Source organism: Giraffa tippelskirchi, chromosome 6 (genome assembly GCF_054371585.1).
Source record: "Giraffa tippelskirchi isolate mGirTip1 chromosome 6, T2T-mGirTip1v1.2.pri, whole genome shotgun sequence".
In the NCBI taxonomy this organism is placed as follows: domain Eukaryota; kingdom Metazoa; phylum Chordata; class Mammalia; order Artiodactyla; family Giraffidae; genus Giraffa; species Giraffa tippelskirchi.
The window spans coordinates 96,871,096-96,887,805 of record NC_137280.1 but is presented as its reverse complement, the minus strand read 5'-3'; the positions used below and the strand labels follow the sequence as shown (position 1 = coordinate 96,887,805).

Below are 16,710 nucleotides of genomic sequence, written 5' to 3'. Positions count from 1 at the left end.
TCTGTTGTTTTTTAATTTTTTAAAAATTAACTTTTTTAGAATAGTCTTAGGTTTATGGAAAAATTGTGAATACAGAGTTGCCTTATAAAACCACATCTGATTTCCCATATTATTTATACATTAATATGGTATGGTGGCTCAGATGGTAAAGAATCTACCTGCAATGCTGCAGCTGCTGCTGCTGCTAAGTCACTTCAGTCGTGTCTGACTCTGTGCGACCCCATAGATGGCAGCCCACCAGGCTCTGCCGTCCCTGAGATTCTCCAGGCAAGAACACTGGAGTGGGTTGCCATTTCCTTCTCTGGCAATGCCGCAGACAAGTGTTCAATCTCCTGGTCAGGAAGATCCCCTGGAGAAGAGAATGGCAACCCACTCCAGTATTCTTACCTGGAGAATCCCATGGACAGAGGAGCCTAGCAGGCTACAGTCCATGGGGTCACATGAGTGATTAACACATACAAATGTTGAAATATTAACTGAAGTCTACTCTATATTCAGATTTCCTGTTTCCCCCTAATGCCCTTTTCTGTCCTGGGACACCACCCAGGATCCCTCATGACATTTTGTCATCACATCTCTTCAGGGTCCTCTGCACTAGGATGGTTTCTCAGGCTCTCCTTGTCCTTGATGACCTTGACCATTTTGAAGAGTGTTGGTCAGCTCTGTGGCTTGTCCAGGGCTCCAGTAATGAAGTACCCCAGACAGAGGGACTTAAAACCACAGAAATGTAATCTCTCAGAGTTCTGAAGGCAGCGCCTGAGACTAAAGTGTCAGCATGGCTGAGCTCCCTCCAGAGGCTCCAGGGGAAGGTCCTTCCTGTCTCTTGCTGCTTCTGGTGGTTCTGTGTGTCCCTGGCTTGTGACGGCATCCCTCCAGTCTCTGCCTCTGTCCTCACATGGCCGTTTCCTCTTGTGTGTGTCTGTGTCCAGTTTTGCTCTTCGTACAGAGACACCTGGAGAAGGAAATGGCAACCCACTCCAGTATTCTTGCCTGGAGAATTCCATGGACAGAGGAGCCTGGTGGGCTACAGTCCATGGGGTCACAAAGAGTCAGACACAACTGAGCGACTGAACAACAACAGAGACACCAGTCATACTGAATTAGATGAACTTGACCTCATTCTAACTTGATTGTATCTGCAATGATCCTATTTCCAAAGAAGGTCATATTCCCAGATACCATACCTGGGTTAGGACCTCAGCCGTCTCCTAGCAGGTGTTTTGTCAAACATCCTTTAGTTGTTTGGTCTAATGTTATTTCTTGTGATTAGACTGAGGTTTAATTTTTTGATCAGGAGAGCAGAGAGGTGAAGAAAATTTTGTCCCATTATAGCAAGACTGCAGGCATGTATGCTAAGTCACTTCTGTTGTGTCTGACTCTTTGTGACCGCAGGCTTCTCTGTCCATGGGATTTTCCAGGCAAGAATACTGGAGTGGGTTGCCATGCCCTCCTCCAGGGGATCTTCCTGACCCAGGGATGAAACCGTCATGTCCTGCATCTCCTGCATTGCAGGCGAATTCTTTACTGTCTGAGTCACCAGAGAAATCTGCCTCTTGGTTACTTTCATTTTCCCTGATATAGTACCATTTCATTCACATCTTTCTAGAATATAAAGACTTTTCTAGGGACTCTGAGCTTCCAATGCAGAGGGCTTGGGTTCCACCCCCTGCAGGGGGAAGTAAGTTCGCACATGTTTCTTACAGCACTGCCAAAAACAAGCAAAAAGACAATACCAATAAAGCTTAAAAGCACATCAAAATTGTAAAAAACAAAAGACAAAACTCACTCCTAAAAAGAATAAGTATAATGCAACATGAACACATCTAAAAAAGTTAGCAGTGATCCCCGTGTGTTTAATATCCAGCAGGTACTCACATTTCCCCATGTGTCTTGTAAATGTCTTTTCTAAAGCTTTTTTTTTTTTTGGCTGCACTGTATGGCTTGTGGGATCTTAGTTTCCCCACCAGGGATTGAACGAGGGCCCTTGGTCATGAAAGCTCGGAGTTCTAACCACTGGACCACCAAGGGATTCCCTAAAGCTTTTCATTTTGTAATCATTTTAGATTTACCGAAAAGTTGCAGCAATAGTGCAGAGTTCCAGAACACCCTTCACCCAGCTTCCTCTGATGTGAACCTCTTAGGTAACATGCTACGAACCAGGTTATAGAAGCCGGGGAATTCACATCAACCATCCTGCTATTACCTAACCTCTAGACTTGCTAGAACTTGGCCAGTTTTTCCCTCTTCTGCCTTCTGTCTGGGCCAGGATTCCTCACTGCACCTCCTGATCTTTGTCTCTTTCCTGGCTGATGGTTCCTCAGCTTTTGTCATGGCCTGTTTAAAGAATTCTGCCTGGTTATTTTGTAGAACAGTCCCACAATTTGAGTTTGTCTGAGGTTTGCTGACAATGTGATTAACACCATGCATTTTGGGCAAGAGTCCTGCAGGGTCCCTCTCGGGTGGGTCCCTGGTGGGAAAATGCCTCACCACAGATGATGAAACGCTACCTGTGTGTTTTTTCACAGTTGGTTCATTTGAGTCATGACCCAAACAAAGCCCCCATGTGGCATTTGGTTGCTGTTCAGTTCAGTCGCTCAGTCGTGTCCAACTCATTGGGACCCCATGGACTGTAGCCTGCCAGGCTCCTCTGTCCTTGGAATTTTCTAGGCAAGAACACTGGAGTGGGTTGCCATTTCCTTCTTCAGGGGATCTTCTCGACTCAGGGATCGAGCCCATGTCTCTTGCATCTCCTGCACTGGCAGGTGGATTCTTTACCACTGCACACCTGGGAAGCCCTTTTCTATCTCTTAAGAAGCTTTCCACCTATAACTATCACCCAACCTTTTTTTTTTTTTGCCATTTATTTGTTGAATAAATGAGATCATTTGTCTGGTAGAGTTTCCCAGCTTCCTAACTGGTGGATTGCTTTCCAGGTGTGTATCAATGGGCTCCTCTGTGCCCTGTAATCCCTGTGAACGATCTGCCTAGATACATGGACAGGCTTTCTAGGTGGTGTGAGCTCCAGCAGATGACACATAACATCTAGGTGGTTCTCTGTCTGTGTATCTGTGTGTCTCTCTCCATGAGACATGTAACAACACAACAGCCAGTTGGTTCTGTGTGTGTGTGTATATCTCTCTCTCTTCTCTTTAAAATTTTTTTAAATTTTATTTTATTTTGGCTGCACCTCAAAGCATATGGGATCTTAGCTCTCCAACCCAGGAGCGAACTCACGCCCCTGGCCTTGGAAGGCAGTGTCTTAACCACTGGTCCACCAGGGAAGTCCCTCTTCTCGTTAAAATTGACTAGTGGGTTCAGGGGGCATCAGTCTGACTCATACATTGTGAATTTCCCAATGAGAAATTTCTCTCTCCTAATAATTTTAGTGGCCACTGATGATCATCACTTACATACATCATTCGGGGTTGCAAAAATGGTGACTTCGAATACTTGGATTTCTTCTGCATTTACTGCCTGGAATTTTTCTATTCAACAACCCAGCTCACCCAAAAGAACTGAAAGCAGGGTCTTGAAGAGATATTTGTTCACCCATGTTCACAGGAGCATTATTTCTAACAGCCAAGAGGAGGAAGCAATCCAAATGACTATTGAGAGATGGATAGTTAAACAAATATGGTCCATCCATACAATGAAATGTGATTCAGCCTCAACAAGGAAGGAGATCCTGACACACACTACAACCTGCATGAACCTTGGGGATCTTATACGCAGTGAAGTAATCCAGACACAGAAGGACACACGCTGATTCCACTCATGGGAGGTCCCTAGAGGAGTCAGATCCACAGAGACAGGAAGTAGATGGTGGGGCCAGAAACGGGGAGGGGGAATCAATGTTTCATGGAGACAGAGTTTCCATTTGGGAAGATGAGAAAGCTCTGGAGATGATGGTGGTGGTGGCTGCAAGACAATGTGAATGTGCTTAAAGCCACTTTGTGCACTTAAAAATGGTTAAAGTGATAATTAATGCCACATGTGTTTTACCACAATTTAAAAAAATTTAATGTAGTATGATCAAAATATCTTTCCCCTATCAAGTAATTGGTTACCCAGAAATAAAAGCTATGCAGGAAAGAAAAGATTAATGCCTGATTCTTGATTTTCTTTAGCAGTTTTCATAATAATGAGTTAGTTCCTTAATAGCCAAAAAGGTCACCAAAGGGTTTTATTTTCTCCTTCATGTCACTATGAACTCATGGATGTAACATTAGATGTGTTTCTATACACTGTACATCTTATTCTTCCCTTTGTTGTTCAGCTGCTCAGTCATGTCTAACTCTTTGCGACCCCATGGACTGCAGCACACCAGGCTTCCCTGTCCTTCACTATCTCCTAGAGCTTGCTCAAACTCATGTTCATTGAGTTAGTGATGCCATCGAACCATCTCACCCTCTGTCGCCCCCTTCTCCTCCTGCCCTCAATCTTTCCCAGTATCAGGGTCTTTTCCAATGAGTCGGCTCCTTGCATCAGGTGGCTAAAGGATTGTAGCTTTAGCTTCAGCATCAGTCCTTCCAAAGAATACTCAGGGTTGATTTCCCTTAGGATTAACTGGTTTGATTTCCTTGCTGTCCAAGATGCTCGAGAGTCTTCTCAAGCACCACAGTTCTAAAGCATCAATTCTTCAGTGCTCATCCTTCTTTATGGTCCAGCTCTCACATCCATACATGACTACCGGAAAATCTATAGCTTTGACAATATGGGCATTTTTCTGCAAGGTGATGTCTATGCTATTTTCCTTCTCTGGCCAATGGAAGCCTCTTCAATTTAGCCCCTAAGTCCTTGTGATGTGACGCAGTCGTCTTAAGAGCTCATAGTTCTGGCATAGTGATACGCTTTCTGATCATCTCATACTTCACAGCCCCAGCCTTGGATCCAGTTGTTTCCCCAAGGAGCCCTGTTTCCTTTTTTTTGTTGTTGTTAATTAACGTATTAATTTTGTTCATTTGGCTACACTGGGTCTTAGTTAGTTGCAGCACGTGGGATCCAGTTCCCTGACCAAGGATTGAGCCTGGGCTCCCTGAGATAAGCATAGAGTCTTATCCACTGGACCACCAGGGAAGCTCCCCTGCTTCCTCCTGATATTTAGAGACCATCACTTGACCACAAAGTTAGGAAATCCACATTTTCTTCACTTATCTTTTGACTTTGAAAATATTTCAGGCCTATAGAAGTTGCAAGATGATGATAATGAACCCCCATAAAGGCTTCCCCTAGGTCAGCAGGGCTCACTACCTGCTGTAAGCCTGCTGTGTAAATAAAGTTTTATTGGCACATGACCACACCCATTCATTTACACATCGTCGGGGGCAGTTTTCTCCCGGGGGCAGTTTTCTCCATGACAGCAGAGTCACTGTGACAGAGACTATCTGGCCCTCAACACCAAAGATAGTTACTGTTTGGCTCTTTGCAGAAAAAGTCTGCCCACCCCTGAGCTAGAGCTTCCCACAGTTAACCTTTTGCTTTACATTTCTCTATAATCATAATCTAAAAGTATACAATCTATTCCCTAAAGAATATGCACATGTTCTTTTTCTTAATCTTTTCTAAATAATTTGACAGTAAGCTGGTGACACCATGCACTTTGACTCAAAAACAAAACAAAAACCCATGTATTTCCTGCAAACAAAAAACACCTCTTGTTAAGTAACCAGGATGGTCAAATTCAGGAAACCTAGCACTGAGACAATAATAGTATCTAATATACAGCCCATATGAAAGTGTCACAAGTTGTTTTAATATTGTCTTATATAGCAACGCTCCCCTCCCCACCCCTCACTCTCCACCGGTGGTGTATTCAGTCAGGGATCACTTACTGCACATAATTTCATGTATCTGTGATCTCCTTTCTTCTGAGTCAGCTTCAGGCTTTTTGTTGTTGCTGTTGTTGTCTCTTAATACCTTTCAGGCCTCCCAGGTAGCTCAGTGGTAAAGATTCTACCTGCAGTGCAGGAGATGCAGGAGATGTGAGTTTGATTCCTAGGTGGGGAAAATCCCTTGGAGGAGGAAATGGCAACCCACTCCAGTATTCTTGCGTGAGAAATCCCAGGGAGAGAGGAGCCTGGTGGGCTATGATCCATGGGGTTGCAAAAGAGTCGGACAGGACTGAAGTGACTTAGCACGCGCGCGTGCGTATACACACACACACACGTACACACACTTAATGGCTGTTACGACCTTGTCCCTCAGTGTGGCTTTGTCTGACGGCTCCCACAATCAAATGCAGGTGGTCTCAGTTTGGCAGGAATATCCCAGAAGCAATGTGTCCTCCTCGGTGCCTCATCTCAGGAGGCCCACAAAGCCCATTTGGTCTTCATTCCCAACATGTTTAACTGGATGGCTTGGTTAAGAAGCTATTCACTAGGGTTCTAAGTAAGGCATTCGTAATTGCTAAGTCATCTGTAGGAACATACTTTGAGATCACTTCTCCCCTTCAAACTTCCACCCAATCATTTTAACATCCACAGATAAATTTATTTTTTACTGTGCTGGGTCTTTGTTGCTGAGCACAGGCTTTCTCTAGTTGTGGCGAGCGGGGGCTACTCTCTACTTGCAGTGCCTGGGCTTCTCATTGCAGTGACTTTTCTTATTGTGGAGCACAGGATCTAGGGCACTTGGGCTTCAATAGCTGTGGCTCCCTGGCTCTAGAGCCCAAATTCAATAGTAGTGGTGCACGGGCTTAGTTGCTCCTCAGCATATGGGATCCTCCAGGACCAGGGATCAAACTGGTGTCTCCTGGACTAGCAGGCAGATTCTTTACCACTGAGCCACCAGGGAAGCCCTCCACTGGTGAATCTTGTTTGGGTCCATTATTGCTGGGATAATTATCAAATGGTGATTTTTTTCTAACTCTTTTTGAGTGAATGCCTGGGAGTGGAATTGCTGGATCATACAGAAAGATCATTCATTTTTTTCTAATTTTTAAAAAATATTTATTTACTTGGCTGCACCGGGTCTTAGTTGTGGCATGTGGGATCTAGTTCCCTGACCAAGGATCAAACCCGGGCCCTCTGCATTGGGAGATGGGGTCCTAGCTACTAGACCACCAGGGAAGTCCCTTCAAAATTGTTTTTTATTGTGGTAAAATAAACATAACATAAATGAACCATGTTGAGAATCCATTTCAGAGATAGGACTGAATGAATATACTCGTAATGTTTGCAAATGTCACCATCACATTCTATATGCAGAACTCTTTCTTTTCACCTTATAAAATTGAAACTCTCTTCTCATTAAACACTAAATATGAATTCTCCCTCCCCTGCCCCTACATCCACCATCCTATTTTCTGTCTATATGATTTTAAGACCATTCATCGATGCTTTCCAACTGTGATGCTGGAGAAGACTCTTGAATGTCCCTTGGACTGCACAGAGGACAAACCAGTCAATCCGAAAGGAAATCAACCCTGAATATTCTTTGGAAGGACTGATGCTGAAACTGAAGCTCCAATACTTTGGCCACCTGATGCAAAGAGCTGACTCATTGTAAAAGACCCCAATGCTGGCAAAGATTGAAGGCAGGAGGAGAAGGGGGCAACAGAGGATGAGATAGATAGCATCACTGACTCCATTGACATGAATTTGAGCAAATTCTGGGAGATAGTGAAGGACAGGGAAGATTGGCATGCTTCAGTTCATGGTGACACGATTTAGTGACTGAACAACAATTGCTCACAATCAGATTATCCCAGATTTGTCCAGCCTGTATCTTTCTGATGGGTCCCATCCTTCTGGGAGCCCTTCCTTACTCTTTGATGCACCAAGACATTCCAGCCTCACCTTGTATACTTCCTGGATTCTGCCATTTCTCCCAAGAGTCCTGCATTCCCCTCCCTGCCTTTCTGAGGGGAAGATATTTAGAAGCCAAGATCTAGGTGCTAGGTGCACTCATTCCTATTGGGTTGTCTCAGTGGACAGAGTTAGCAAGTAGATTTTTGTTTAACTATCAAGTCCACACAGATACTTTAATCTCATTCTGTTCCCATGGGATTCTTCCATTTCATCTTTGCATCTTCCTTCTTCCCCAGGAAAGACCTGATTCTTAATAATATCAACACACTTGCTAGTTCGCTCAGTCCCATAATACACATGAGAGTTTCAGAATCACTATACCTATGCAACTCCGGAACACACATATGTACTGAACCAAGTTTAAAATATTTTTTGCAGTTCCTTTTGTCTTTAGAATCAGTACCGTGTCCACAAGTTGCAAGCTGCTGCAGCTGCTAAGTCACTTCAGTCGTGTCCGAGTTGCATAAGTTGGTTCTTTTCTATTTCTGGTGGTTATGTTTTTCATTTGAAATATCATTTGATTTATTTGTTTTCTACTTATATCCCATCTTTTTTTTTTTCTTTTTTGGCTGCATTGCATGCATGTGGGATCTTTGTTCTCTAACAAGGGATCAAACCCATGCTCCCTGCAGTGGAAGTGTAGAGTCTTAACCACTGGGCCACCAGGGATGTCTCTATATTCCATCTTAAAGCTTTTGTCCTCCATTGTTGTTGATTTAAATTTTTGTTGAATATAGAAAGCAATAACAGTTTAAAAATTATACAAAAAGGAAAATACAAAAGATGTTATCCCCTTTTTCTTAAATTTCAACCCCAGCCACCCTTATAGGTAACCAATTTGATTGCTCCTTGCTTTACCTTTCATTTTGCAAAAACAAGCAGATATGTGGATATTTTATTCCCTCTTCTTTATTATACAAAAGGTAACATACTACCTATACTCTAGTACTTCCCCCTCCACTTAACAATATGTCCTGGAAATCACCCCATTCCATCACAGAAATGGACCTTATTCTTTTTCATGACTGTGTAATACTCCACTCTGAAGTGCAGTGTAATACATAAGTCTCTCTCCTGTATACAGACATGTGGGTTGCTTCCAATATTTTGCATTTACAAATGACAATTAATAACCTTCTGCATACTCACTTGGGTATTGTTAGAGTAGTGTCTTCAGGATGAATTTCTGAAGGGGGACTGCTCTTCTGTAACATAAGGATAATCATAAGGTTAAATAAGTTATAATGCACATATGGCTTTTCACCTAAGCAGCAGGTAATTCATGGCATAAGGTCACCACAGTTGGACAGCTTGGCCTCAATTTAGTCAAACCCTGCTCTCTCATAACATTTCAGTCTAGTTCTCAATTTGCTCTTCTAGGCTGGGTCAGGGGCTCACCTGGGAATGGGGTTTAGTTGGGGTTGGGGTTCAATAGGATCGGGGCTTAGCTTGCAATCAGGGCTCAGTTCAGGGTCAAGTCTCAGCAAGGGTCAGGGGTCAGGGTTGGAGTCAGCCTATGGTTGTTGGCTCAGCCAAGATCAGGATTCAGCCTGGGGTCAAGGTTCAGTCCAGGGTCCAGGCTCAGACTATGCTTGTGTCTCTCTCTGAGTGTGCCTGGGTCGGGGGTCGCTTGTGAGGCTGGGACTGGGGCTCGGTGGTCCCACTGCACAGGGTAGTACCTGAGCAAAGACTTCACTTCTTGTGCCCTCCTCGCTCTCCCCATCTGCCTGCATAGCCCCTCCTCCCCCACCTTCCCACCTCAGATCTGTTCCTGCTTGGTCACCTCCAGAGATTATATGTGGCTGCCTCTCAGTGCAGCCCCCCTCCCTTCCCTGTAACTGTCCTGCTCCAGAGCTGAACAGTGAACTCAGGGGAGGGCTGCAGGGCGGGGCCACAAGCCCTGGGCTGCCCTCAGGCCCCACGTCCTGCCCATCCTCCACTCAGGGGGCTATGGGAGCCCCTCAGATAACTGTGCCACTCCCCTCAGACACTAGCCAGGGCTGTGCCTCCCCCCTCAGGCTCCCCCGGCATCACTCCACACATCACCCCCCACTTCCTCTCCCCAACTTGGTCCCCACACACCTTGGCCCTCAACCTTCTCAGGTTGAGTCAGTCTGAGGGAGGTCGAGCAGTTCAGGTGTGAGCTCCCCACGTCTGTGAGCCCCTCCTCCCTCCAGAAGTGAGGTGCTGCCCTGGGTGGGGGTCCCCTGTGGCTTTGCTGCTAGCGAGGTCAGCTCAGGGGCAGGAAAACAACAGAAAACCCGGATAAGGAGGGTCCCCCCCATCCAGACACGGGTGGGTGTGTGGGTGCGTGGGGTTCACCTCCCCACTGTGTGTTCTTCAGCAGGGTTCCCCAGGGACTGCCCCTCTCCAGGCCTCAGTTTCCCCTCTGAGAACTGTTCGGTCCTGGCCCTGTTGTGAGGATAAAATGGGGGTACAACTGCACCATCGATGAGGGAGTGGGCAGTGCTTCTGTGCATGCAGCCACTCGGCACAGACTTATTAAGCACCTACTGTGTGCCAGGAGGGCCTGGAGAGGTTGAGGAGCAGGTGATGGAACAGTGGGTCCAGCCTGCAAGGAGTTGGTGGGGGCAGGAGAGTCGTCCAGCCTGGGTGCCACAAAGGAACCCGTTACCAACCCTCTAGAGGGAGTGAGGGGGTGGGGGCGGGGACCCCACCCTCAGTGGGCTTTCGAGGACCGGAAGGGGGAGGCAGGAGGTGACCGCAGCGCCCTGCCCTTTGGGAGTAAGGATGGGAGCCGACCGTTGGATGCCCCTCCCGTCTCAGCCTCACCCCAACCCCGGGGGGTACCTTGAACATAACAGGAAATTTCAAATAACAGGAAACCAAGACCGGGCAAGGCTAAGCGGCTCCACCCTGCCTGGGGCGAACGGAACCACCTCACCCCGGGGCCTCAGTCTGCCCTCGGGGAGGGGGACTGCAATGAACGCCACGGGGACCCCGACGGGGGACCATGAGTCCTGCCAGCTGCTGGCGGCCGGCGGGCACAGCCGGCTCATCGTCCTGCACTACAACCACTCGGGGCGGCTGGCGGGTCGCGCCGGAGCGGAGGAGGTCGGCCTGGGGGTGTTGCGAGGGCTGTTCGTGGCCGTGAGCTGCCTGGTGGTACTGGAGAACCTGCTGGTGCTGGTGGCCATCGCCAGCCGCATGCGCTCCCGGCGCTGGGTCTACTACTGCCTGGTGAACATCACGCTCAGCGATCTGCTCACCGGCGCCGCGTACCTGGCCAACGTGCTGTTGTCGGGGGCGCACACCTTCCGCCTGGCGCCGGCCCAGTGGTTCCTGCGCGAAGGCCTCCTCTTCATGGCGCTGGCCGCCTCCACCTTCAGCCTGCTCTTCACGGCCGGCGAGCGTTTCGCCACCATGGTGCGGCCGGTGGCCGAGAGCGGGGCCACCAAGCGGGGCCGCGTGTGCAGCTTCATCGGGCTATGCTGGCTGCTGGCGGCGCTCCTCGGCCTGCTGCCCCTGCTCGGCTGGAACTGCGTGTGCGCCTTCCAACGTTGCTCCAGTCTCCTCCCTCTCTACTCCAAGGACTACATTCTCTTCTGCGTGGTGGTCTTCGCTTGCATCCTGGCCACCATCATGGTGCTCTACGGGGCCATCTTCCGAGTGGTGCGTGCCAATGGGCAGAAGGCGCCCAGCACCCCGGCGCGCCGCAAGGCCCGCCGGCTGCTCAAGACGGTACTCATGATCCTGGTGGCCTTCGTGGTGTGCTGGGGCCCGCTCTTCGGCCTGCTGCTGGCCGACATCTTCGGTTCCAACGTCTGGGCGCAGGAGTACCTGCGGGGCATGGACTGGATCCTGGCGCTGGCCGTGCTCAACTCGGCGGTCAACCCCATCATCTACTCCTTCCGCAGCCGGGAGGTGTGCCGGGCCGTGGTGGGCTTCCTGTGCGGCGCGTGTCTCCGGCTAGGGCTTCGAGGGCCTGGGGACTGCCTGGCTCAGGCTGTCGAGGCCCACTCTGCAGCTTCCAACACCGACAGCTCACTGAGGCCGAGGGACAGCTTTCGGGGTTCTCGCTCGCACAGCTTCCGGATGCGGGAGCCCCTGACCAGTGTCTCTAGCGTAAGGAGTGTCTGAACCCACGGTCGGGGTGGTGGTTCAGCAGCCTCCATCCCCGTGCAGGGATGCTGCAGTCGGGCCTGAAGAAGAGAAAGGAACCGGTTAGCCACCAGAGGCCTGCATCCCAGGGCCCCGCGATGCTCCCGGAAGCCTTCTGGGGCTGCTGGCACCAAGTGGATTTCCCATGGTTGTTGTGGAGCGGGAGGCAACGGCTGGTTGGAACTGAGAGCGCGATGGACTGGAGAGCAATGGGTTTGCTGTGTGCGCCCCCCTCCTGTGTGACTCTGAGGAAGTCCGAGCCCCTCTCTGGGCCTCGGTGGGGGTGGGCTGGGAGGGAATGGGTGGATGCCCTGGGAACATGGAAATTCAGTGGTGGGATGAGATGGTGTGGTCCCTCATTCACAGCTGGTGTCAGGGTGAATGCATGAGGGTTGTGGGTCTGCTGGAGCTGGGCCAGTGGCCAGGGAGCGCCATGGGTCTGTGTGATGGGGGGTGTGGTTGTGACCGCAAGGGGTTTGGTGTGGGTGAGACTGTATGTGTGTGTTAGAGAGAGAGGGATAGAGAGGTCGAGGGCAGAACAAGTTGTGCTGGTGAGCAGCGTGCACTGGTGTGCACAGATATCCTTGCATGTGGCAGGCCTTTTGTCTGAGGGTGTGTGCTTGTGCACACATGTGTGTGACCAATCCACTCTGTTGAAGGTGTGTGTAAGCTTTGGGAGGCTACCAGGAGGGGATGGGGTGGGGGTGGGGGCGGTGACCCTGACATCCACCCCTTCCCGTTCACTTCCCCTTTGCCTGCCCTATCTCTCATCTTGGGTTCTGGTCAGCCTCCTCCCCCCACCTCTGGCTTCTGCATCTTTTGGGACTCAGTCTGGAGTCCAACAGAGAGGGATATGCTCTAGCACTAACTGCCTCTCCCTTCCCCATCTGTAAAATGGGCTGATGGCAGATGGAACTCACTGCAGGAGGCTGTCGTACTGGCTCAATGCTTTTGCTGTGGCGAGCAGGCATCAGTGTGTCAAAGAAACATCCGGCGATAGTGGAAATGTTCTACATCTGTGTTTCCCAGTATGGGAACCCTCCCTCCCATATGGCTACTGAGCCCTCAATAAGAGGTCAATGGGACTGAAGAAATCAACTTAGAATGCGTTCGAATTTAAGTAGTCCACAGGACTTGCAGCAATGGTACCAGACAGTGCTACAGGGGGACACCTTCTGAATGTCGCCACTTTTGGCTAGTGGGAAGTTCTCTGTCTCCATCTGCCCAGCCGAGACAGTGCCCACAGGTCTTTCTGCCTCCGTCTTGCCGAGTCCTTGGGGCAGCGTCCTGTCTGCCACTCCAGAAGCGACAGCTCTGTTCTGAGCTTCCATTTCTCCCCTGCAGGATAGGGGATGGCATGATGGATGTGTTGACTGTGCTGTCCAATAAAGCAGCCATTAGGCACATGTGGCTACTTAAAATAAAAATGAGTTTTAAAAATTCAGTTTCTCGGTGCATTTCTCAGAGCTTCGGTGGCCAAGTATCACAGACTGGGGAGGTGGGTCTTGAATAAGAGAAATGTATTTGCTCACAACTCTGGAGGCTGCAAGTCTGAGGTCAAGGTGCCAGCAGGCTTGGTTCCTCTGAGCCCTCTCTCGTGGATCCTGGGGGTTTGCTGACAGTCTTGCATCCCTCGGCTTATAGACGCATCACCCGCATCTCTGCCTCCATCTTCACATGGGTTCTGTTTGCCTGCATGTCTGTGTCCAAATTCTCTCCTCTTTTTTTTTTGGCTGCTCTGGGTCTTCATTGTGGCACGAGGGCTTTCTCTAGTTTTGGTGTTCTGGCTTAGTTGTCCTGCAACATGTGGGATCTTAGTTCTTTGACCAGGGATCAAACGCAGGTCCCCTGCATTGGAAGGTGGATTCTTTCAACTTTTTATTTTTTATTGGGGTATAACCAATTAACAAACAATGTTGCAATAGTTTCAGGTGAACAGGGAAGAGACTCAGCCATACATATATGTATCTATCCATTTGTATCCATATATGTATCCATCCATTACATGTATCCATTCTCTCCCAAACTCCCCTCCCATCCAGGTTGCCACATAAAGTTGAACAGGATTCCATGTGCTGTTGGTTATCCATTTTAAGTGTAGCAATGAGTACATGTCAATCCCAAACTCCCTAACTATCCCTTCCCCCTATTCTTCCCAACCAGCAACCATAAGTTTGTCCTTTATGAGTCTCTTTCTGTTTTTTAAGTTCATTTGTATCATTTCTCTTTAGAGTCCACATGTAAGGGATGACATATGATATCTCTCTGGAAGGAGGATTCTTAACCACTGGGCCAACAGGGCAGTCCCTCCCCTTTTCATAAGGACACCAGTCCTATTGGGTTAGGGCCACCCTATTCCAGTGTGACTCAGATTAACTAATTATACCTATAAAAATCCTATTTCCAAATAAGGGCCTCTTCTGAGGTCTTGGAATTAGGATTTTGAGACGTGAATTTTGGAGAAGACACAATTCGGCCCATAACATTTGGTCACACTAACCCCATTTTGAGTGCTTGATGGGACATGTGGCTTGTGGCTACTGTTTTGGATAATGTAGACACAGAATCTATCCACCATTACAGAAAGTGCTATGGGAGAGGGAGGGGAAAGTTCTAAGCATGTATAAGCTAGATTGCATGCTTGCATGCTCAGTCGCTTAGTTGTGTCTGACTCTTTGCGACCCCATGGACTGTAGCTCACCAGGTTCCTCTGTTCATGGGATTCTCCAGTCAAGAATACTGGAGTGGGTTGCCATTCCCTTCTCCAGGGAATCTTCCTGACCTAGGGAACAAATCTGTGTCTCCGGTGTCTCCTGCATTGGGCATTGGCAGGTGGGTTCTCCCTTCCCAGAGTGGCCCCTGGGTAACCCATAACCTGGGATACTTCTTACATTTTCCGGATTCCTGACCACGTGTGTTTATCTGGGACGGTGACAGGGTGGGTGGGGTCTTGGCGGAATTTGGCGCGAGTGAAGCCCAGGCTGCCTTGAAGCTCTTGGCCTGCAACCCCAGGCCTGTGTGAGTTGGGCCTATTGGCCCCGTGGCCCCCTCCACCCTGAGAGTGTCACACTTTGCTTTGACTGAACTGGACTATTTGCTGCTCCTTCCCATCTGGGACCTTTGCACCTGTCTTTGTTGACCCCACCAGAGTGGCCTGTGCTTCCTTCGGGTCTCAGCTTCAGCATCACCTCCTCCAGGAAATCTCCCTGATTTCTCCTCTCCCTTAGCCCTCTTCCGGGCTCACACATCTGCCTGTGCATCTCCATCACAGCTCCAATCACACCTGGCCACACATCCACCTTCTCCCCTGGACTCTGAGCTCCATGAGAGTGGAGTTAGTGACAGTGTTTGGGTCACTGCTGTGTCCCAAACACAGCATGGGGCCCAGCAGATAGGAGGTGCTCCATGAACCAGAGCTCTGGTATAACTGGTTCCAGCAGCATGCCTTCCACTGAAACTTCACCTCCTTATTCCCCACCTCCCTAACTGAGGTGGAGCCGTCCTCATGAATGCAGTCCTCTGCTCTTAGGTGGCTCAGGTGTCTGTAACCCATTGCTGTTCCCCAGCTCTGCCATGCACCACAGGCTTCAGTTTCCTCATCTGTAAAATGGAGATATTGATTATCTCCTGCCTTCCTGGGATGTTGATAAGGCAAGGAATATAAAGGCCCTCAAACTATGTATGTTTGTGTAATGTGCTGTGCTCAGTTGCTTAGTCGTGTCTGACTCCTTGTGATCCCATGAACTGCAGCCCATCAGACTCCTCTATCCATGGAATTTTCCAGTCAAGAATACTAGAGTGGGTTGTCATTTCCTCCTCCAGGGGATTTCCAGACCCCAGGATCAAACCTGTGTCTCCTGCATTGGCAGGCGGAGTCTTTACCACTGCACCACTTGGGAAGCGTGTTTTTGCAACAGGGAAGAACAAATCTGACTCCCTATTAGATCTGTTCCTCTTACTTTCACCTTTGTGCCCTGTTGCCTGTCATGCTGATTCTGCACCTTTTGTACAAGAATGTTGCATTATAGCCTGAAATATACAGGAGAGCCTGTCCTCAAGGCTCTGACACTTGAATCTATTCATACAGAGGTAAAAAAGTTGCAGAACAGAGAATAACATTTGTCTCATTGGAGGTTTACAGGAACATCCTGTCCTTCGTGGCCAGCTGCAAGAACAAAGGATTCCAACACTAAGAAGTCTGCAACAATCCACCACGTCCCTCTCTTACCTTTCTTTGCTGAAACCCTTTGGGGAGTATGAGTTTATGAGGCATGAGCCACTGGTCTACTTGCATGGCCCTAAAATAAACCTTTCTCTGCTCCAACTCCCAAAGTTTTGGTTTGTTTGTCCTCGCTGTGAATAAATTTGCTTTTGGTAACATAGTTAAATGAATAATAACAACGAAGCCTTAAAGATCACTCAGTGTTGTTCTAATCACCTGTGTGTTAATTTATTTAATCCTTGCAAAACCTCCAGGAGGCAGATACTGTCACTAACTTCATGTTACAGAAGGAGAAACTGAGACCCGGAGAGGTTAGGTAACACACAAGTTCACACAGCTGGGAAGAGGCAGAATTGGGATTCAGACTCAGACAGGTGACTTCTTGATCCCTGTTTGTTACTGCCTCCTTAATGAATGAATGAATGAATGAATAGCAATTCCTTCCCTCTTTGGAAAACTAAGAATCAATGTTCCAAGTTATTCTTTGGGCTGCCTCAAGGTTTCACCTCCACAAAGCAGGATTATTTGAAACTCCTCATTTTACAGACAGAAAAACCA

The 16,710-nt window shown here is 48.5% G+C and overlaps 1 protein-coding gene and 1 long non-coding RNA gene across 2 annotated transcripts; one reads left to right on the top strand and one right to left on the bottom strand.

The window, feature by feature from the left end:
- Positions 1 to 4,154: 4,154 nt before the first annotated feature.
- Positions 4,155 to 10,511, bottom strand: LOC145509990 (uncharacterized). The gene is made up of 3 exons (XR_014056597.1): positions 10,323 to 10,511; positions 8,958 to 9,013; positions 4,155 to 5,956 (listed from the first exon to the last, which is right to left on the bottom strand). It is a non-coding gene; the product is annotated as an uncharacterized LOC145509990 (long non-coding RNA).
- A 121-nt stretch (positions 10,512 to 10,632) lies between these two features.
- Positions 10,633 to 16,249, top strand: S1PR4 (sphingosine-1-phosphate receptor 4). The gene has a single exon (XM_081499852.1). The coding sequence runs from the start codon at positions 10,752 to 10,754 to the stop codon at positions 11,907 to 11,909; it is 1,158 nt and encodes a 385-aa protein (XP_081355978.1). The 5' UTR covers positions 10,633 to 10,751; the 3' UTR covers positions 11,910 to 16,249.
- Positions 16,250 to 16,710: the final 461 nt, after the last annotated feature.